The sequence below is a fragment of the Dermacentor andersoni genome, chromosome 8 (assembly GCF_023375885.2).
Source record: "Dermacentor andersoni chromosome 8, qqDerAnde1_hic_scaffold, whole genome shotgun sequence".
NCBI classification, from domain to species: domain Eukaryota; kingdom Metazoa; phylum Arthropoda; class Arachnida; order Ixodida; family Ixodidae; genus Dermacentor; species Dermacentor andersoni.
In genome coordinates, this window is record NC_092821.1 from 101057894 (window position 1) to 101080965 (window position 23072).

Sequence of the window (23072 nt, forward strand, 5' to 3'; positions counted from 1 at the left end):
CGTAGCCAAGTTTTTTTTTCTGTCGTCTTTAGGGTACCTCGGTAATCGATGCTAGAAAAGATGTGGAGTAGCAATAGAACTTAATTTATTCATGCCAAGGAGTCACAGGTGTTGAAGGTAACATTGTAGCGGCTTTCTGCCAAGTAGGCCGGCGGCATTTACTTACGCCATACGTCGATGACTTGTAAATCGGCAATGTTTCGCAAATAGCAAATACAACAGCTCAATACAGACACAGAACGCCTATATAATTGTAGCAGTTGTACTTCGTCAAGGATAACATGCGAATAAATGTTCCACTTCTTACCTGCGATTTTTCACGCAGTAGCCAATGGAACGGCAGGTCACTGTATAACTGATTCGACATATGAGGCTGTTCCTTTCAATTGTATGATGAGGCACAGGGACAAACTAATATCTTGTAGCCAGAAAATGTGCTCACTGGAGGGAGCAGCTACCTCGTATAGCCAGCATTCCTCCAATATCACAGCGAAAGAAAATATGATCGCAGAGTCGCTAGTATTGTTAAGATTTTAGGGGAAAATTAGGCGTACAGGCAACATACTAGTAAAATATTTTTTTTGTTGAAGTTGAGTATTGACTACGAAGTGTCTGGCTAAACGTCTTCGACGAGCTCTGAATAAAAGGCAGTAAAGCTTATTTTCTGGCTTAGAGAACGAGATTGGTACAGGAAGAAGTTTGGCGCATGACTCGCTCTCTTTTGAAACCACAGCCAAAGGAAACAAACAAGTGAAAGGCATCCCGTTGCAGTGGTTTCACAGATGTGATGTCATCATCATCATCATCAGCCTAGTTACGCCCACTGCAGGGCAAAGGCCTCTCCCATACTTCTCCAACTACCCCGGTCATGTACTAATTGTGGCCATGTTGTCCCTGCAAACGTCTTAATGTCATCCGCCCACCTAACTTTCTGCCGCCCCCTACTACGCTTCCCTTCCCTTGGAATCGAGTCCGTAACCCTTAATGACCATCGGTTATCTTCCCTCCTCATTACATGTCGGGCCCATGCCCATTTCATTTTCTTGATTTCAACTAAGATGTCATTTACCCGCGTTTGTTCCCTCACCCAATCTGCTCTTTTCTTATCCCTTAACGTTACACGTATCATTCTTCTTTCCATAGCTCGTTGCGTCGTCCTCAATTTCAGCAGAACCCTTTTCGTAAGCCTCCAGGTTTCTGCCCCGTAGGTGAGTACTGGTAAGACACAGCTGTTATGCACTTTCCTCCTGAGGGATAGTGGCAACCTGCTGTTCATGATTTGAGAATGCCTGGCAAACGCACCCCAGCCCATTCTTATTCTTCTGGTTATTTCAGTCTCATGATCCGGATCCGTGGTCACTACCTGCCCTAAGTAGATGTATTCCCTTACCACTTCCAGCGCCTCGCTACCTATAGTAAAATGCTGTTGTCTGCCGAGACTGTTCAACAATACTTTAGTTTCCTGCAGATTAATTTTTAGGCCCACCCTTCTGTTTTGCCTCTCCAGGTCAGAGAGCATGCATTGCAGTTGGTCCCCTGAGTTACTAAGCAAGGCAATATCATCAGCGAATCGCAAGTTACTAAGGTATTCTCCATTAACTCTCATCCCCAATTCCTCCCAATCCAGGTCTCTGAATACCTCCTGTAAACACACTGTGAATAGCATTGGAGAGATCCTATCTCCCTGTCTGACATCCTTCTTTATTGGGATTTTGTTGCTTTCTTTATGGAGGACTACGGTAACTGTGGAGCCGCTATAGATATCTTCCAGGATCTTTACATATGGCTCATCTACTCACTGATTCCGTAGTGCCTTCATGACTGCTGAGGTTTCGACTGAATCAAATGCTTTTTCGTAATCAATGAAGGCTATATATAAGGGTTGGTTATATTCCGCACATTTCTCTATCACCTGAATGATACTGTGAATATGGTCTATTGTTGAGTAGCCTTTACGGAATCCTGATTGGTCCTTTGGTTGACAGAAGTCTAAGGTGTTCCTGATTCCATTTGCGATTGCCTTAGTAAATACTTTGTAAGCAACGGACAGTAAGGTGAACGGTCTATAATTTTTCAAGTCTTTCGCGTCCCCTTTCTTATGGATTAGGATTATGTTAGCGTTCTTCCAAGATTCCGGTACGTTGGAGGTCATGAGGCATTGCGTATACAGGGTGGCCAGTTTCTCTAGAACAATCTGACCACCATCCTTCAACAAATCTGCTGTTACCTGATCCTCCCCAGCTGCCTTGACCCTTTGCATAGCTCCTAAGGATTTCTTTAGTCCCACCGGCGTTACTTGTGGGATGGTAAATTATACTGTTGCGAATACTACGAAACCGTGCAATAGTGAATTTCAGTTCTCATGATCGGTTTATGATTCCTGAAGTTCCTTTGCATAGCTTTGCATAGCTCCTAAGGCGTTCTTTACCTCTTCCGGTGTTACTTGTGGGATTTCAAGTTACTCTAGCCTATTCTCTCTCACCTTATCGTCGTGGGTGTTACTGGTACTATATAAATCTCTATAAAACTCTTCAGCAACTTGAACTCTCTCATCCATATTAGCAACGATATTGCCGGCTTTGTCTCTTAACGCACACATCTGATTCTTGCCTGTTCCTGGTCTCTTCTTGAGTGCTTTTAGGCTTCCTCCGTTCCTGAGAGCCTGTTCAATTCTATCCATATTATAGTTCCTTATGTCCGCTGTCTTACGCTTGTTGATTAACTTAGAAAGTTCTGCCAGTTCTATTCTAGCTGTAGGGTTCGGGGCTTTCATACGTTGGCGTTTCTTGATCAGATCTTTCGTCTCCTGCGATAGCTTACTAGTTTGCTGTTTAACGGCGCTACCACTGACTTCTATTGCGCACTCCTTAATGATACCCATTAGATTGTCGTTCATTGCTTCAGCACTATGGTCCTCTTCCTGGGTTAAAGCCGAATACCTGTTCTGTAGCTTGATCCGGAATTCCTCTAGTTTTCCTCTTACCACTAACTCATTGATTGGCTTCTTATGTACCAGTTTCTTCCGTTCCCTCCTCAAGTCAAGGCTAATTCGAGTTTTTACCATCCTATGGTCACTGCAGCGCACCTTGGTGAGCACGTCTACATCTTGTATGATGCCAGGGTTCGCGCTGAGTATGAAGTCGACTTCATTTCTAGTCTCACCATCCGGGCTCCTCCACGTCCACTTTCGGCCAACCCGCTTGCGGAAAAAGGTATTCATTATCCGCATATTATTCTGTTCTGCAAACTCTGCTAATAACTCTCCTGTGCTATTCCTAGAGCCTATGCCATATTCCCCCACTGACTTGTCTCCGGCCTGCTTCTTGCCTACCCTGGCATTGAAATCGCCCATCAGTCTACTGTATTTTGTTGTGACTTTACCCATTGCCGATTCCACGTCTTCATAGAAGCTTTTGACTTCCTGGTCATCATGACTAGATGCAGGGCCGTAGACCTGTACAACCTTCATTTTGTACCTCTTATTAAGTTTCACAGCAAGACGTGCCACCCTCTCGTTAATGCTACAGAATTCCTGTATGTTACCAGCTATTTTCTTATTAATCAGAAATCCGACTCCTAGTTCTCGTCTCTGTGCTAAGCCCCGGTAGCACAGGACGTGCCCGCTTTTTAGCACTGTATATGCTTCTTTTGGCCTCCTAACTTCACTGAGCCCTATTATATCCCATTTACTGCCCTCTAATTCCTCCAATAGCACTGCTAGACTCGCCTCACTAGATAACGTTCTAGCGTTAAACGTTGCCAGGTTCATATTCCAATGGCGGCCTGTCCGGAGCCAGGGATTCTTAGCACCCTCTGCAGCGTCGCAGGTCTGACCGCCGCCGTGGTCAGTTGCTTCGCAGCTGCTGAGGACTGAGGGCCGGGGTTTGATTGTTCTGTTCATATAGGAGGTTGTGGCCGTAGTACTGCACCAGGGTGGCCAATCCTGCTCTGCTGAGAGAGTGCGTTACCGGTTCCGGTCATTGGGATCAGGCCGCACTCCAGGCTTGTTTGTGCAACTTTCTCAACACACGGTTTTTTTTTTTATTTTCCGGTGGAGAATTGTACGGCACCGGGATTTGAATCACGGTCCTCTTGCACGGTACGCGGATACTCTTCCGACCCCGTAGGAGTTAAATTAAAAATTAAATTATGGGGTTTTACGTGACAAAACCACTTTCTGATTATGAGGCACGCCGTAGTGGAGGACTCCGGAAATTTCGACCACCTGGGGTTCTTTAACGTGCACCTAATTCAAAGTACACGGGTGTTTTCGCATTTCGCCCCCATCGAAATGCGGCCGCCGTGGCCGGGATCCGATTCCGCGACCTCATGCTCAGCAGTCTAACACCATAGCCACTGTCCCGCAGGAGTTGTACGCCTCATTTAACCTACAGTGGTACCCTATTTGATCAGTCAAGGTGGACCAATCTGAGCTCGGTTATACCGCACGGATGGCACTCGGCTAGAGAACCTGGTATTTATGACCTGCACATGTGTGGCCATACATAATTGAAGATATATATCTTTCTTTTTTTTTAGAAGTGTTCCCGTACAGTGATAAAATAAAGGAAAAGACATTAAAACGAAAGAAAAAAAAGAAAGAAAAGGGGGGGAAGAAAGGAACATAACAGGTGATTTGAACTCGTGACCGTTGGATGTTGCCCGGAAAGATACCTCAGTCGGTTGGTTCCTCAGGCCCCAGGTTACTTTCAAGCGCCATAGCTCTTGCTCCGAGCCTCATACTTACGTGGAAAGGGACTGATGTTGTCCGTATGCCTTCCCACCATTCCGAGTGGTTGGAAGGCATACTTTCTTGGAAAAATGGCCGCCCGAGGAGAAGAGCGAACTCGAGCGGCTTTAGAGACTAGGAAAACTGCCTTGAAATATTTAGACTTGAGGGAAAGCTTTGTTATCAAACGATAGCACGGCAATCAGCACTCGAATAGGGCGAGAGAAATTATTGAGACGTGGAAAATTTCCTTGAAATAAATATGGTTTGCGAGACAAATGCTTGTAAGTATTGAACCTCTTAAAAGATGAGGGGGGAATATGCGCTCACCGAGAGGGCATCGTCCGCACGAGACCACCACCAGGCACCTTACTGAGACGTGGAGGGCTTTGCGGCCGGAAACAAAGCCTCCCTTCTCCGCCGGCCAAGAGGGGAAAACGCGCTCTCCGATCGCTCAAGGTTGCGCGGTCATAGTATAACTCTAGCGTCTAGGAACAGCTTAACCAGGTGCGGGGGCGGCACGCATAGCTTGGGAAGCTAGCCGCCAGAATAACTATCTCAAGGAGTGCTGCTGACGAGGGCGAAATACCTTCGTGTAATTATAACTCCCTAATAGTACTACTTTCCAAAGAAAAAAAGGAAACGGCCCAGAGGGCTATACTACGAGAGCTATGACTGATAATTTTCTCTCTCTCTCTCTCTCTCTCTCTCTATATATATATATATATATATATATATATATATATATATATATATATATATATATATATACATATGTATGTATATATATGTATTCATCTCATCTATGTGATCGCATGTGCGCGCTGTTGCTTTGTCTCTGCGTGTAGTAGTTAAGAGAGCCAGTTTAAGGGCGGAGAAGAAGGTAGGAAAGGAAAGCAAAATTGCAGCGCCGTGGTTGATGTGATGTAATCCGAAAGAAATGTTTAAATCTGGATCACACATCACTAGAGCTTTCTGCACAAATTCCAAACAATGACAGGTTGCTTGAAAGGAAACCAGCTTTCAGGTTTCTGCCTGGGGCTTTCTCTTACTGCTGTACAAGTTTCCGTAAAATATTCTCTCTTTTCCTTGAATATGCTCATTTTCTATGTGCGTTCCACATTTACGTTGAAAAGAAATATAAGGGTTCCCTTGCCTTTTTCGGTTGCAGCCCCATTTATCCACATTACCACGGTTTAAGCGGTGCCGAACACAGTGGGACGAGAAAATCACCGGATAGTCGCGGCGCTGTGCCGTAACCCATCGCAGCTTTCGCGCAGACGACGTGCTCCTTAAATTCAGAGCGGATGTTGAGGAGGACGAGGGGAAGTTCATCGCACAGTGGGGACTGGCATCGCGGGCTATGAAGACCGCTTTAAGCTGGCGATGTGCCTGCTCCACCATACAATTGGCGGACAGATGATAAGCCACGATGAAACTGTGGCACTGCGTCGCGTCAAGCAAGTGTTTACGTCTAACACAGGGGTCACCTCACATGACCCCTCTTCCCATACACTGTCTGTAGCTCCAGGTCAATTCCCTAGAAAACGGACTAGGTGGGCAACCGTCCAGTTTGAGCCCGGTAGACTTTCTCTAATTTTTTTCACATTGTCATGTTCTTTAGGGGGCAGCCCCATAGCGGATCTTCCGTGTACCTCAGTTGTAGCCCCACTTGGCCTCGCTGGTATGATGCCGTAAAGAAAAAAACTGCCTGCCGGCCTAGCTCACGAGAGGTCCCAAGGGCTATAGGGCGTCATTTTGATCCCTATAGAAACATTTAAATGATCCGTCAATAATGGTTTAGTAACTTAGGCCATTAAATTCATCGATTGCTTATTGAAATTCACAACGGTGCTCATGTTCTGCTTAGTATCGCGTGCTATAAGGAAATATACTGCTGCTGCTCGAAGACACTGTCAATTCACGTTAGACTCCTGGTGACAACACGACTCTATGACCGCTGCAGATACTCAGCGTGTGCTATATGTTTTCGGGCGTTCACTACCTATACAGTAAAGGTAGATATAATCCTTGTGCTGAGAGTAAAAAATTTACAAACATTAGCATATGTGAAACTAGTTTACCAGAAATTTCGATCAAGTGTTGAATAGTGGTTAAATGACAGACTCAGGCTGGCACTAGGGTGAATGCGAGAGACAGGAAAAAAAACATGCTTCAGTACTAAAACATGATTTGGTTGTAGGAGTAGCCATGAATGCCATCCCTGATTGCTCTGCAAATCGGCACGTCAGCACTGAATGTGGCATTACGGCTCTTGTCGCGCACCCGGACTTCTGAGGAGTAGAATGAAAAGCCGCCATTGTTGCTACGTGGTATAACACATTTCCATTATTCTAACTGATAGCATCTCAGAAAAACAGAAAACGAGACGTCTTCGCTACGATTCTGGTAAGTATCGCACCTGCTCATAAGGCATGCAACGGGCATCATGGTCGCAGTTTTGTATGACCCCTCATGTGTCACAAGTGCAAGGGCACAGAAACAAAGCCAAAAGGTCGTTATTGCTTTTCTATAGCTTCGGGGCAAGTTTCCTGACAAGAATATGCCACGTGCAGCGCTTGGGCCGAGGCATGCCCTTCTTGGCACCCGGTTAAATCTTTTACCTTGACTGCTTTCCTGTAGGCAAGACACAGCAGCTCACATATGGGTGATTCCTCTGACCTGGAAGGAAAATGCGCACTTTTGGGACTTGAAATTTGGCCAATTGCCCGAGACCAATTCCGCAGAATAGCGCTTCCTTGCAATTACAGCGAGCAGGACATCAATATCTGTAGAAGTCACTACATTGCCAATTGAAGCCTAAAATCATTTTGAGAAATCATCGGCTATCAATCTTACAACACTGCAAGCTAACGGCGCACACTCATATAGACCGACAATGTCTATTTCAAACATAATACAGGCTTGCCTGGATGTAGTACTAGTTAAAGTGTTCTGGTAATGTTCATCCAGCTTTTCTCTGCGTCTCTGAAAATCATGCAACCCCGGCTGAATGGCTCAAATTGCTTGTCTTACCCTGGGCAACAATAATTTTCTTGGAGATTCTGTTTGGTTTTCACGATGCCCAAGTGCGACGCATAATCCAGTTAAACCTATGTTGATGTGACCATACCTGGAACTACGGTACTTTCTGCCTTCACCCTAACACTATCGGTAACTGACAGCTCATTTCACAACTCATAATATTGTGCCAGCTCAAAGGATGCCAAGTGCTTCTTGGCTAGCCATGATGCACAAAAAATTCAATAAATTTCGGCAGTGTGTCGTCCACGGCTATAGCAAAGCTTATGTAATCCAGTGCCACCAGTGGTGTAACAAGAGAAACAATTTGTTCTGCGAATGGGAGTGCATCGTGTGTGTCAGGCAATTTAAGCTGGAGCACGCCGTCTGCTACTTTGTTGTGTTTTCAACGCCTGCTCCTAACCGTGCAGTAGGAAGAGGTCGCTGTTTTATGCTCTGCGTCTAAAGTAATAGAAGAGCTCGGTGGTTGGTGAACATTGTAAAGTGGCCGCTCCAAAGTTCATCATGTCATTTTTCGCACTCCCATGCGAAAGCTTCGTGTTCTACGGCTGACTATCCCTGTTCTTATTCGGTGTCGTTGATGCTAACGCACTTGTCCTGGATAGGGTTACAATTATTCCGCAAATGAGCGTAATTTACTTGCTCCAGTGCGGCACACAGATGATATGTAGATGCATCTGTGGCCAGTAGTGCAGGATGCAAGCAGTACAAAAAAAGTAGTATTAAATACAATCAATGTGTGGTGGCATATGAGTAAGCTTTCCACGCTTACTAAGCAGTTCTCAGACGCGCCGTCCTACTATAGACATTTTTTCGAAGCACGCAAGCAGGGACTCAGGCTGTTTATTAAGCGCGTCATGAATCTTGAGTAGTTGTGGACCAAGCCCAGAAACAAGTGTAGTGCGGCTCATTCTATAAAGGTGGCAGCGTAGACCATGCCGTTCACCTTTGGTTGCCGAGGGTTGTTCTTCCGGCGAGTACACTATGTCCAATATTGACGGTTGAGATACATTGTTGACAGGCGTACTCGTGTTTTTTTTTTTTTTTTTTTCATGCGACCGTATTGCACCGGGCTAACAAAGGTTGAATGTTATCACTCGGCGCAAATCACGCCTTTTAGTTTCTGAAGCTTCTTGAATGTTTCGCAGGTTTTATCTGTTGTCTCTTTTCACGGAACCTTGCTTAGTCACACTGTCGGTTCCACACGAAGCATGTCGTACTTTCTCGAAGGCATGTAGGCACTAGCAATCACGCTGGAACCTTTAACGAGTAATCTGCAATAGTCGATGCACTTGAGCCGCCGATGAGGTTTCAACGATCGACGAACGCGCTTGCTGTTATCATTGTTCTGATTGTAATTTCATTGCTAGGCACATATTTGGTCATTAAACACTTTGTTCTGCAACTTGCGTTGTGCTACTGCGGTTGTTCACGTGGCAGTATCTGCATTTGTCATTTGGTTGACTTCCCAGTTTAGTCGGTGGTTCGGGCTAGACCATAGACTGGCGATGAATGTGAAGCGCGCAGAGCATTTGCGGTTTCCGGCACGGAAATGTTTCGCAATTTTGTATTGCGAAACGACGGCAGATTCAGGTTCAGAAGGTGAGGACACCCTGGGACGTGGGCGCGATGCGTTGAATCGCGCGTGTTTAGGAGCAGACTGTGTGTCTTGGCACTAATGAAGCGGTGGCCATCTTCTATAAATTGTCGAACTGCGCCTTTTAGAAAAAAATACACTTTGAATGGCACAGCTGAACGTGAACGTAACTGCGGAATCTCATTCTAGTGGCCTGCATCATATTCAGATGGTTGTTTGGCACGTAAGACCCAATATCTAATTTAAAATCTTAATTATTTTTCTCCAGTTTCTTCGGCTAAAATTTTCTCCATTTCGAGCACCAAACAGCACAGAGCATTTAGTTCGCGAAGCGGCACAGCAAAATCGGAAACACACTCACCATGCAGATGGTGGTGTTCGCGGAAATGATGGCATTCCAATGATGGTATTCCAAGGTTGCCTGTCACAGTGAAGTGTCGTGCAAGCATCTCGATGTTTAAAACGTAGTAGACATGTATGGATGAGGCACGAGGTGCAGTATCAGTTTTAAGCTTAAAATCAATTTAATAGAGAGGTTTTACGTGCCGAATTCGCGATTTTATCTGCAAGTACATCATAGTGGGGTGCTCCGAAATGTTGTGGACAATCTGGGGTGCTTTAAAATGCACCCAAGGCATGGTACATGGGTGTGTTTAGCATTTCATCTCTATCAAATAGAGGCCGCTGCGGCTATGATTTGGTCCCGCTACCTCATGCTAAGCAATGTAACGCCGAAGCCCCTAAGCAACCAGGTCGGATGGCTTGGAGGTTCGAGAAATCGCCTGTGTCTTAATTTTTACCATGGCTTCTTGCGGCGACGTCTGCGGGGCGGAGGCGAATGAGTCGATGGCTGAGGCATTGTCGGCGATGGCAACGTGTCAAAAATGCATTCTCCTTCCAGCCAGAGGCAACGTGGCAGGCGTGCATGACCTTAGTCTGCGGCCAAGTCAGTGGCTCCCGACGGAGAAACAAAGTTTTTGGAAGGGCCTTTGCCAGCGAATCCATGGTTTGACTACCGAGCCTCGAGTGGGAAAAATGGTGTTGGCACCACCCATCTGGCGCAAAACCTCATCGTCAATATGTGGTGTCGCCCGATAGACTGACTACACATAGTCAACTCAATCTATGTCACGCCTGTATATGAATTGTCTTTATTAGCATGCATCACAAGTAAATAATAACAAGCCAACATATCTTGAAAGCTGATTAAGATTGGTTGTATAGAAGGCATCTAGTGCTAGAATTAGTACTAGAGCTGTGAACCGTTTTCTTCCTAAATATGCATTTAGCGTAGTCAGCCAGCATGCACTTACCACGAGCAAACGTATGATTGCAAATTACGCCTGCCTCAAGTCGACAATCAATATACGTGTCTTCGTATAAAATAGCAAAGGTGCCTTTGATTGGCCACTACATTTTCCCGTCAAGTCAGCTTGACTGCAAAAGATTATGCCATAATTAGCACCGCATCCAACTCTTGCACCAGCTTGTCTTATTTACACGCTGAATATTCACCATGGGGATTGTTTAGAACAAATAAGTAAATGGTGTACAAGATTAGTTACTCATGAAGAAGAATTCAGTGTTTTCCACAATCACAACAGCAGGTTCAACAGTGACAACACTGAGAGCAGTCGCCTAAATAGTTCCAAATATTTCCAAAACATTCCAAAAGAACTATCACCGTGTACGCAGTATCCTGGAAAATAGAAATTTTGATAACTTGAACAGGGACAAGGCTTCCTAGGAAATGTCAAAAGGTGAGTACCAGCATTACCCACGCGACTGAAAAAACGCAGTAAGATTCGCGACACAACTACCACTATGGTATATATCTTTGGACCAATTTCAGCTTACTTTGTCTATTAGAGAAGAAAGACTACTATCAAAAACTGAAACATACGAACATTACCAATTTCTATGAAGCACCTTCAATTTTTTTTCGTCACAATTTAGTCATGGTAATTCAAAAACCGAAGAAGGTGTGCGATAATAATTTCGTTATACATCAATATGGCAATGGAAGGCCAAGAATAAAAAAAAATTATTTGTAGGGTGTTTACGTACCAAACGACCATCTGATTATGAGGTACGTCGTAGCAGGGGACTCAGGGAATTCGAAAAATCTGGGTTTCTTAAGCATTCGCCCTATTCTAAGCACACGGGTGTCTCCACACATAGCCACTACCACAATAGCCAGAGGCGCAGTAGGATTATAGAAAATGTAGTATTTCACTTCTAAAGACCTGTCCCCTCAAATCGCTAATAATTTGGACACTTAGTTCTCAAGAAGTCGCGAAAGTGCTCATAAGCAGTCCTTTTTTACTGTTACAACAAGCATAGATTTAGATAAGTGTCGAAAGTGATTTTTTTCATGAAGTTGGAGTTAAAATGAAATAATACCTATTGTGGGTGAATTGCCGGCTACTGCGACATCGGTACTTGACGGCATTTAGGTTAGGTTCCTGAAAAACAATATTGACATCTTACCCAAGCCTATCTGTCACATGTTTGAACGTGCCATAAATACTAGTTCTTGCCCAAATATACTGAAAGTCACCAACATTATCCCTGTGTACACAGCATGTGGTCTCGACCATCCGCGTTGGTAAAGCCCAATTGTAATCTCATTATACCTAACGCACTATTTTAACAACACATTTTCCTCGCTTAAATAGTAGACCTACATAAACCACAGTTTTAATAATTTTCAAGTTCGCTAAATCTCGTGCGAATAAATGAAAAACTACTCTGAATTTTTTATGTAATTGACATTCTTGGACTACTTCATCCGTTGTGAGCCTATCTATCTGTCTGTCTCTCTCTGTCTCTGTCTCCCTCTCTGTCTCTCTCTCTCTCTCTGCCCATACGTCTCTCTCTCTCTCTCTGCCCATCCGTCTCTCTCTCTCTCTGCCCATCCGTCTCTGTCTGTCTGTCTGTCTGTCTGTCTGTCTGTCTGTCTGTCTGTCTGTCTGTCTGTCTGTCTGTCTGTCTGTCTGTCTGTCTGTCTGTCTGTCTGTCTGTCTGTCTGTCTGTCTGTCTGTCTGTCTGTCTGTCTGTCTGTCTGTCTGTCTGTCTGTCTGTCTGTCTGTCTGTCTGTCTGTCTGTCTGTCTGTCTGTCTGTCTGTCTGTCTGTCTGTCTGTCTGTCTGTCTGTCTGTCTGTCTGTCTGTCTGTCTGTCTGTCTGTCTGTCTGTCTGTCTGTCTGTCTGTCTGTCTGTCTGTCTGTCTGTCTGTCTGTCTGTCTGTCTGTCTGTCTGTCTGTCTGTCTGTCTGTCTGTCTGTCTGTCTGTCTGTCTGTCTGTCTGTCTGTGTTATTCCGATTATTCCTACCAAATGGCCTTGGTAAAGCTACGCCTCCTAAACAAGCGATCGAATTAGTTTGGGTCCCGGCTCACTCCTCAGTTGCGGGCAATGAATATGCTCATCAACAGGCCCGAGCGCTAAACTCCCGCGCCAACGAGGAGGAGGCAAGGGGATGGCAACCCATCACAAATTACAGAGATATAGTCAAATATTTCAGGGACGGCAGGAAGACATTCCCGCACCCCCACCACTCCTTGACCAGAGCCGAACAAACAATATACAGGCAAATCCAGGCAGGATCTTTTCCCCACCCCTGCCTCCAGAACAAGATATACCCAGAGAGATATAAGAACACATGTCCTCACTGCAATGCATTAGGCAGCCTTCGGCACGTCATAGGAGAGTGCAATGTTTCCATACACCATCCCCCACCTATACCCATAACTAACCCCCCTGCTATCCCCACCCTTTACGAGCGATGGGAGGTCATGCTGTCCAGCCCCGCCCTGGAAGACCAGCTCCGACTGATCCACAGGGGCCAGGCGGCCCTGGAAGCATATGGAGCCCGCGAAGAGGGAGCCACCCCATCAGACGCTTAACGCGTTTCATTTCATAATGGACCAGTAAAGTTGTTTCTCTCTCTCTCTACATTCTTAAGTAAATGTACACCTTTTGGGGTGTGTATTTGCCACCCGACAATAATCGTCATCTGTCTTGCTTGCGTTTTGTTCCTTGAAAACGATGCACTCGGTACTTTCCCGTTGAGAATGCTCTGTCATGCTGATAATGGGTGGGCCACTCGTGACTTGGAAGTACTAGGCTCGCCACGTTAAAGAAAGGAATTGCGGAAGAGACAGCTGATGATTATTGTTGTGTGGCAAAAGGGTGTAATTTTGGCTTAAGAGTGTAATTGCTTGACCCACCAGGTCTCCTGGTCGTTATGCTGTCGTCGTCATTCCATTGTCATCATTCCAGCTTCGTGATCTTATTCTTGTCTTGTGGTCGTCAATTAGCCTTCTCCTTCGGCCCCATGCCCCAAATTGACTAACAGTTTCCGCCAATGCACACGGGCTCGTGACCGTGATGCCGTCGTAGTTGTGGATCACTGTTATTCAGCTTTGACATCCAACATTCGTCATGCCATCATCGTCACGCCATCGTTGTCATACAGTCGTCATGCATTCCTTCTCGCACCGACGTATACATAGATGCCAGCGTGGCGGTTCAGTCATCGTTATTCTGCCTTCTTGATCTGACTCTCGCCAAGCTATTGTCTTCACGCCTTCCACCCCAATCCATTGGTGCAGCAATATATTATGCCACAGTTGATGTGTTATGGGTCCTGCCGTCATCGTGGTCGTTGCATCGTCGTCATTCCATCTTTGCGTTCGACTCTCTTCATGCCGTCGTCACCTCGCCATCGTGGTCACGTAGTCGTCTTCACGCTGTCGACAACACTCTGACGTTTTATCAATGTCATCAATTTAGTAACGCATTCGTTTGACGTCATGTCTTCGTTCCAACGCTGTCAATGTCTATTCGTTACCGTATTTTAATCATATTGTCGTCATTCAGTTGTGATTGCACCACCCTTAGCATGCCATCATCTTCTGATGGTCGCTGTCTTATCTCCTGTTCCGACCACTGTCTTAATGCCTCTGTTGGCCGTGCATTCGTCATCATTCCAGCTTCTTCATCCCACTCTCGTAATGCCATCGTGGTCATATAGGTCTTGCGATAGACATCGTTACGCAATTTTGATCAAGGAGTCGTCGTCGTTCTATCGCCGTTACGTCATTGTCATGCCATCATCGTCCCTCCATCGTTGTCACAGGCTCGTCATCATATATTCGCCATCATACCGTCGTTCAGATGACGTCGTGGTCGTTCCATTGTTATTACCCTTACTTCAACATGGCATGCGTCATGGCATCGTCTCCATGCCATCATTATCACGCTGTCGTTTCACCATCGTCATCCGGTTATCGTCAGGCTGCCGTCATCATCTCAAGTCGGTCGATTCATCAATGGTTACTAAGCTGCCGATATTCAATCGTAAACATGCCACCATTGTCATGCGACCGCCCTAAATCTGCCATCCTTACTCAGACGCTAGCATGCACGTATTGTCATACCGTCATCGTCGAGCCGTATTCGCCTTGCTATCATCATTCCCGCTTCTTCATTGGGTTTTCTTCATACCGTGGTAATCCTGCCTATCGTAGTCGCTACTTTGTCGCAGTCTTTGTCGCTGTCATAGCATGTTGATACATGTTTATTGTCACATGGTAGTGACTATTAAGAAAGCAGCAAAACTCTGAATGTATAAACTAGTGTTCTATTGGGCGAACCGATGCCCTCAGGGACAGGCTACACTCAAAGCAGTACGATAGCGGCGAACACAGTCAGCGATTATCGAACAATCCAATCATCCAGCCAAGTGCATCGGACTATAGACATCAGTCAACTAAGATTCCAGAGTGATCGCTAGTACCCGCGTGTCTTCCAGAAGGTTCTAGAGCATTCGCGTCGCGCGATGAAATCAGCATATGCAAGGTTTGGTGACAACAGACAGCAAATAGAACCGGCGTAGGCATGAACGAGCGAACGAGCACAGCGACGGATAAAAGAGCGAGCGCGGAGTGCAGTAGGCGATGAAAAACGCGAGGAGAAAAGCGATGGAGGAGGATACAGCGGAAACAAGGCGGAGGAAGTGGAGGAGGCGAGTATGGCGAAAGCGTGAGAAGAAAAGCGTAGTGCAGCGACGATGGCTACGAGATGGCTACGAGATGGCGCCAGAGTAGCGCGCGTCGTTGGGCGGACTGTGTGCTGCGGCTGCTGTGAATCGCGCGCACATGTCACGCACGCCTCGCCTCTCGCATTTTACGGGAAAGTGAGACAGTTGCGCCGCACTTCGCTCCGTCTGCTAAGTGCCGCACGAGACAGATTGTCCACGCCAGCGAATATATGGCGAAATAAAAACGCGTACAGAAATTCAGTCAAATTTCGAATTAGTGAGTATCATAATCGTCGGTGATTTATTGTCATTACAACGTCACTGCGGCGTCATCATACAGTCGTCGTCATGCCTCATGCTCGCGGGGGCCTTGCCAAGAGAGTGCCGTAGCGAAGACGATGATGTGGTATGTGATATATAGCCGAAGCAACGAAGGTCTCGGAATGTTAACTACACGTCATAAATAAAGGCGAGTTTAGAAATATAGTCTGTCGTTACATTGCTCGATTGCCATTCGGATTACCGTCGACAGTCGTTGTGGGATGAGTTGCGGGGTAATCTTTTTCCACAAAATAACACAGGGATAAAACAATATCAATGAATATCCATATTTGAAGAAGAATACGTAAAAAATGTTTTTTCTAAAGGATGTGCGAGGGATAATCCAATCTTTCTGGAGCACTTTATGTTTGTTTATCACCCTTATATACTGCTTTATTAAAGGGAACATTTCTCATCTTTCTTTATGTTCTTAAACATTTAGCAGCAATTGCAGTTGCACTGAGATTAGCGAGGCGCAGTGCACAGCGCCGTGCCCGTGGCAGCAACGTATTTGACACATCCGCCGCATATTGATGATGATTATGATTATTTCTATACTATCACACACCCACAACGGGATATTGGTCAAAAGTGGAGCATACATTCAAGATAAACAAGATGACGTGAAGAAATACAAGATAGCATAGGAGTTGCAACAAATCGTAGCAGGGGTGTCCAAGAGCACATGCGCATGCTGCAGTTTCCTTTAGGAAAGAGACACCTGAATCAAACGAACAACCTCGTTACATTGCATTAACCACGACAAAAAGTTTGGATTGACATAGATTTCAACTGATGCGCTATATCTGCATATATATAAATAATAAGTTGGTTCCCCTTGATCTTTTACATTACAACAAAAAACGTTTCAGCACTTACGAAAAACTTACTGCAGCTGTGTTCTCGCACAGCGCTTTCTGTCTTTGCACGATTTTCTTATTTATACTTCGAACTTTTAAAAAAGTAAGTAAGAGGGGTACTTGAATCACGTGACTACGCATGAGTTATTGGAGGAAGAGAAAATCATTTGCAAGAAATGCAAAACCAATGCATACAACAATAATCTCATTGCAAAAGCAAACCTTCTAGTTACTAGAATTACACTAGCATCTTATACCAGAATGTTGAATGGCATCATAAAAAAGTCTACGTGCATAGTTTTACGTTTCAAGATACTTTTGTAAGCCTAAAAATCTGGCGTGCAATTACTTGCCTAATTTACTTTGCTTACCTGAGCAACACGAACAACCTCTCCGTGCAACCCCTGTTTTAAATAAAATCATCACGCAAAATCAGCGTGCCCGGGTGCATTCTTCTCCCTGAGATCTTGTTCCAAGTTTTGCTGTGTGCAACTACCAATTGTGTGCATAGTTCCTTTAGCAGCAGGAAATGGACTGACCCCTTTATCGTGCCACATACCATACTACGTCGTAGAGTCAGCATATTTGAGTGATTACGATGAATGATATAGTTTACGCACTATACATTTACCCACGAAACCCCGCAAGGTGCGCAATGAAAAGCTTCGCTTTTAAAGTGCACTACTAAAGGTCATACAACATGGGCTGTGTCATTGCCTGCGATGCCAGAAAGATCAAAGCCGATCAACACTGTCGCATAGAGTTTAACTCACGCCTCATCCTCATGTATAGTTGACTCTCAGTCGGCTCTCAGCGTTTGCGTAGCTTTCTAGCATTACAAATTTCTCGGGGTTTGGCGCAACACACAAACTATGTGACATCGGTGAACGTACGTAGAAATTCGGTAATGTAATATTATAGCCTATGGGAATGAAGTTGCGAGCAATGCTAAAGGGAAGATCATGATGAGAAGATTGTTGCGCTCGTGGTAGGAATCTGGCAGTTGTCAACATAAATGACTTCAGAATCATGCTAAAGATTGGGGTAAGCTGACTGCTTCTATTACAGGTGTTCACACTATTTATGAAAATATTTATTGATGCTCATTTTTATCTCTTTAGTTTCAGGACGGAGAATTTGCGCATTGTGGAATTCCGAATTTGCTGTGCCAAATGAGGCAAGCAAATGTGTCACGACCCTTTCAGAGTGCACTGAAGATGTCGTGGATCTAATGAACCACAAGAAGGAGTGCAAGGAATATGATGCTTCAGAGGAACGTAAACAAAAACGAGCTGATGAGGAAATCACTAAGGAATAAAGTACTATTTCAAATCCATAAAGTTTCTTTCTCTAGCATAGAGTAACTATAATTAAAATATTGAGCGTCTCCTGACCACAGATTTGTACATATAAATATACCAAACACATCATTTTGGCTATGAATTCCTGAATACCTTTTTGCTAAAAAAACAAGGCTTCCCTACTTGAAAAACATATAAGTATCTAACTACTATACTCATATACAACCAATATAATCCTGTATGAAAACAGCTTCTTCCCATGTCTTTTGAATGAATTGGATATTGTAGTTATAGGAAACAAGGTGTTTTTTAATAGGGTTTGGTGTTTTCGAGATAATATATGCTAGATAATAGATCATAGATAATATAATATAGTATATGTAGATGATTTGTAGATCTACAGACTTGGAGTGACGCTTGACACCGGCAAAAGATGGCGAGAGCGAGTGGGGCTATGTTAGTCCAGTTACAACCAAATTAAGAAGGCCTACTAACTTTCAACAAAGACACTACCTCATCCGAACAGGAATTGGCATCCCTGGTTCAGTATTCGGCCACTACCTCCGTAATGATTCCTACAATTAACCCATGGCCCTCACTCCCCAGCAGCTGCGGATTGCATGACCAACGCGGCGGTCAGACTTGTAACGCAGCAGAGGGCGCAAAGAATGTCTGCGTACGGATAGGCCGCCAATGGAAAGTGACCGTGTCAACATTTATTTGCCGAATTCTGTCGAGTGAGGTTAGCTTAGCAGGACTCTTTGAGGAAATATCAGACATTGTATGAGATATCATCGGCTTTAGTGAGACTAGAATAAGTGGTGCGGCTTATACATTGCAGAATAACGGTCATGTGCTATGCTATACACTGTAAACACAAATGAGCCCATATGGGCGTTTTAACAGTTGATATGCCATTTTTCCCCCCTAGCTTAAAATGAGTACTCCCACGAGAAGAAGTAAAATAAGCTAGAACCATTATTGTACCCCCGACCCCATTTGATGGGGCATTGCGGTTGTAAAATGGGGGTTTTCAAGGAATAACGGTGGCGTAGGGGAAATTGAGACGAGCCAAACAGAGAAAAGAATAACTCAGCCATGAGCAACAAGGCAGTCAGCCGCAGCGACAATTTCAGTAGGATTATTTCTGCAGTCAGATTCGAAATATCCCGCGCAATGTGCGTCGGCGCTGTTTTTCTGTTCGGAGTAGCCGCGCCTTGGTGCTGCAGAGGACGCCGAAGTCGGAACTACGCGCGGAGGAACACCAGCCTTCGGACCGCGCGCGTGCGTTGAAAGCTGCGATCGAGCAGCCATTTGCCAGCGACGGCACATTCTTCTACCGTGGTTGATGTTTCTCACTGCTTTGAACCCCCAAGAATCCACGGTAAGTGACTTTGAACGATTATTACATGTTCTATGAGTGTGCATGTGTTCGAAGTGAGGAGACGCGCTGATATGACTTATTGAAGGTCTCGGTACAACATGGCGCGACAGTTGGCCGTCCAGAACCATTTTGCACGATCACTGTGTTCCTTCGAGCTTTGTCGTAATCGAATCGACTTGAGTGCTCAGAGTCAAGCGAGTATACTTAAAAATTAGGATTTTATATAATGATGGACTTTGCCGCGTCTTTAATTGGGCGGATGTGAGCATTCGACATAATCCCCGAAGCGCAAGCCACTACCATAATAGTTACGTGCAGTGCGAGGTGAGCTAAGCTTCGCCGCCTAACCGCGGCCTGAAAATGTGGCGGCTCGTTAAGGGTTTACTGCGGTGCGCGTGTGTGAGTGTTTGTACAGCGATCATTTGAGCGAGAACTGGCGGCGCTTCTTTGTGCGCGGTATCTGCTAGCTGGCGCGTACGTGGCGCCAATCCCCTAGCTCGTGCGATTGTGTGCAGTAGGTCGCCCACTTAGCGCGCATTGTGCAGATTTGCCAGTACGCTCCTTTCTATCGTCTGTGTCTCTTCGCACCCACGTCGTTGATTGTGCAGGCAGTGCGCGACTGCGGCACGTAGCATGTAGAGCTTGCGCCCGTCGACTTTGATCTACGGGCGTGAAATGTCGGCGGCGCGTTTGTGGTAATAAAAGCGTGTGGTGAGCTTCCAATGGCACTACGGGTGAACGCCGCATGAGCTGCCGGTCAGAGTATAAGAACCTCTTTATTGTTAGCGTACTGCTTGGCGGTAACAGGTGTCCTGCTTGGGTTCAGATTACTGGATACGCCGTCACTTGAACCTCGGCGGCCGGAGCAGGTGAGTACCAGTGGCGGCGGCACCTCGGCGGGCAGAAAACTGTGCCCGTGCCGTGACGAGATATATCAATTTACGCGATAGCATTGCCGGTGATAGGTGATACGGGCGCGTCGCTCCATGCCTGTGTTCTTTGCTGAGGCCGCCACTACGCCTGCGGTGCACTTACTACGCTATATCTATATAGTCGATGCTTGTGTAATGTTGTTATTCAACAGCTGGCGCTGTGCTCTGGATACCTGAACTTGTTTAATCTTTAATTACTTTGCTGCTGTGCCACTGCGTATTGGGTACAGATATTTAGTATTGAATTCTAGGTGCCAAATTCACACAAAGAAGTTGCGCTTTTCAACTCAGGATCATATCACACATCACAGCGTCATCCTATATTGCACGACTATTAATAACAATATTTCTGTTGCTGGTGAAAAAAAAAAGGCAGACCGATCAACCTGTAACCTGTATCTGTGAGAAAAATGTGCTTCAAGTCCGCCATTGTCTATAAAAAAAGGTACTACCTTGGTATTCAATGTCAGTAACACTCATAAGTTATGCATCCTTTTGTGTGAAATAATTTGTCTTAGAAGCCATTCATTGTAAGGGATCAGTAAACATCTCATAGCTTAAGTAGTGCATATGTGCATGAGTTGGGCAAAGGTATTGGTTTGTAAAGAGCAAAGCCATTAAGATATAAAATATTGGCAAGCTTAGTTTAACAATAAGCTGACGAATATACAAAACCTAATGTAGCAGCAGATCTTCTCCAAGATAAGCTTGTGACCAGCTTTTTTGTGTTCTGTGTGATCATTGTAGTGTCAAATTTTTCATTTTTATTTCAGGACTGCGGCTGCGGTCGTTTCATTGCCAACTGTGAGGATGAAGCAGCTTCATGGCCGGAGATCGGGTGCCTCCCATCAGTTTCCCTTTTCAGCAATAGAGGCCTTGCTATGCTCTTACCTAGAGTTTGCTTTTTTACCCTGTATGTTTTGAGTGCAATGGCTAGTTTAGCGGCATTACTTAGAGTGACTGGTGTGACACCTGTTCCATAGGAGGTATGCAGGTTATCCCACGTAACTTTAGCAAACTTTTAAAAATATGAATATGCCACCTAGCTGCACAGAACCTATGTAATGTTGTTTCCTGTCTCTTGGAAATACTTGGATTTGCTGCATTTTGCCTAATTACCTAATTAGTCTTAATCAATTAATTAACTTCTCAAATGTAATTAGATAAAAAGTCTCAATTATAAAATTGTAGAGCAACGTGAAAATTTCCCAGTACAGCTATCTGTGGCTCAATATGTGCTACATAATGTGTTTTTAGAGCATGAAAGAAGCCTGAGAATCTCGCAAAGTGCCTTGAGTATGTTTCTGTGTGACAGCGCCTGTGTTGTGTTCTTCCTTCAGTCCTCGTCTCTTGCGCTGTACTAACAGTCGACCTCGAGTGGCCATTCCCGTGGCAGTCTTGCATGTATTGAGTGCTTGCCCTGTATAGGCATGTGTGTTTCCAGTAAGAAAAAAATACTGAAGGAGCCCAACGTGATGTATTTCAGGACAAGTGTATGGTGTAAATTAATATGTGACAATAAAATAAACTGAAACAAGACTTCACAGTAGAGGTATGCAGGTGTGTGCATCAGCATAATGACGAAAACCTCATGCAAGTTTAGAAAAATATTCATTAAGTTAGTTTCTGTCATTCTTCTCTGTCACATTATTATTGCAAAAATGTGCTCTCTAGTATTGCACGATTAAAAATACAGTTCAAATACATCATTTGCTGGAACCTTGACATTCATAGCAACATAGAGAGGAATGGTTAAAAATTTGCTTTGCTTCTCTGACCGTCATTTTAGGTCCTTCTCATGTTTGCTAAGCTTCTTAAACTATCATAGACCCCTTCCAGGGTTTACAGGCAGCTTGAGCACATTGTGCCAGATTGTGGAGAAGCTGCAGAGGTCGCAGTGTGTATAGTGGTGTCCGGTAAATGCAAGTTTATTGCAAGATGCATTATGCTCAGTACCAATTATATTAAGTTATAATTTTAGCAAAAATCTGTTTTCCAGATATATATCAATGTGTCTCCAAAGAACTGCACTTTTTAAAAGAGTTGCTCATTCTCTGTCTAGTGTTCGGTGTTGTTAAATGCATGTATGTTGGACAGCATAGTACTTGGCCTTCAGCTGAAGGTAGTAGTGTAGGTAGTAGGTAGTAGTGTAGCAGTAGAGTGGTAGCAGTAGTAGCTTTATGCATGTGCATAAAGCTGCAGTAAGCCAAATGTGAAAAGATAAGGGCTAATACGATACAGCCACGTAGCAAAATTTACACAAGCAAACTGTTTGATGCAATCCCTAGGGAAGTAAGCAAAAATATAAGAATATGCTTATATGATAAACAGTACCTATGTTTCAGGCGCATGGCCTTCTACCGCCATATTCCATAACAGTTCATTATTTAACACTTTAAAACTACTTGCCCTGTTTATGTCTAACTGCTCTAAATTCGAAAATTTTCATTGATTGCACTATGAAGGTTTTGGCCGTGGCTTAAGTTACTGCCAGAATAAAATTTATAGTTGTGGCCGTCCTCTGTGTGATAACAAAAAGCCGTTTTGGAACCAGGTGACTGTTATGCAGTATGCTAAGTGTGCATATTAGAACAGCCACTTATATTTTCATTGTAACCATGTATAAAGTATGTATGTACACATCTCGAAGCCATAGACTGTGTACTCTTAATTGGAGGTGTTATTGTGTGGAGTAGGTTTTTTTGTAAGCATTGTCTAGAATTTGCACTACATTAAGGTGTAGTGAAGCCAAGCGAAAAATATTGACAAAATGGCTAAAGTACATTCTTAAGAGTATTAAGCGCACTTAGATGACTTTACAGCATGTAGTAAAACAAGAATGGGAACTGAAGTGCTTAATTTTT

General features: G+C 44.6%; 1 protein-coding gene across 1 annotated transcript in view; it reads left to right on the forward strand.

Moving 5' to 3' along the window:
- The window catches only part of LOC129386648 (uncharacterized), a 167018-nt gene extending 149087 nt beyond the window's left edge, over positions 1-17931 (forward strand). The window contains exon 10 of the mRNA XM_072284039.1: positions 17713-17931. Coding sequence (XP_072140140.1) covers positions 17713-17909 — 197 coding nt within the window. The 3' untranslated portion in view covers positions 17910-17931. The remainder of the gene's footprint in view (positions 1-17712) is intronic.
- Positions 17932-23072: the final 5141 nt, after the last annotated feature.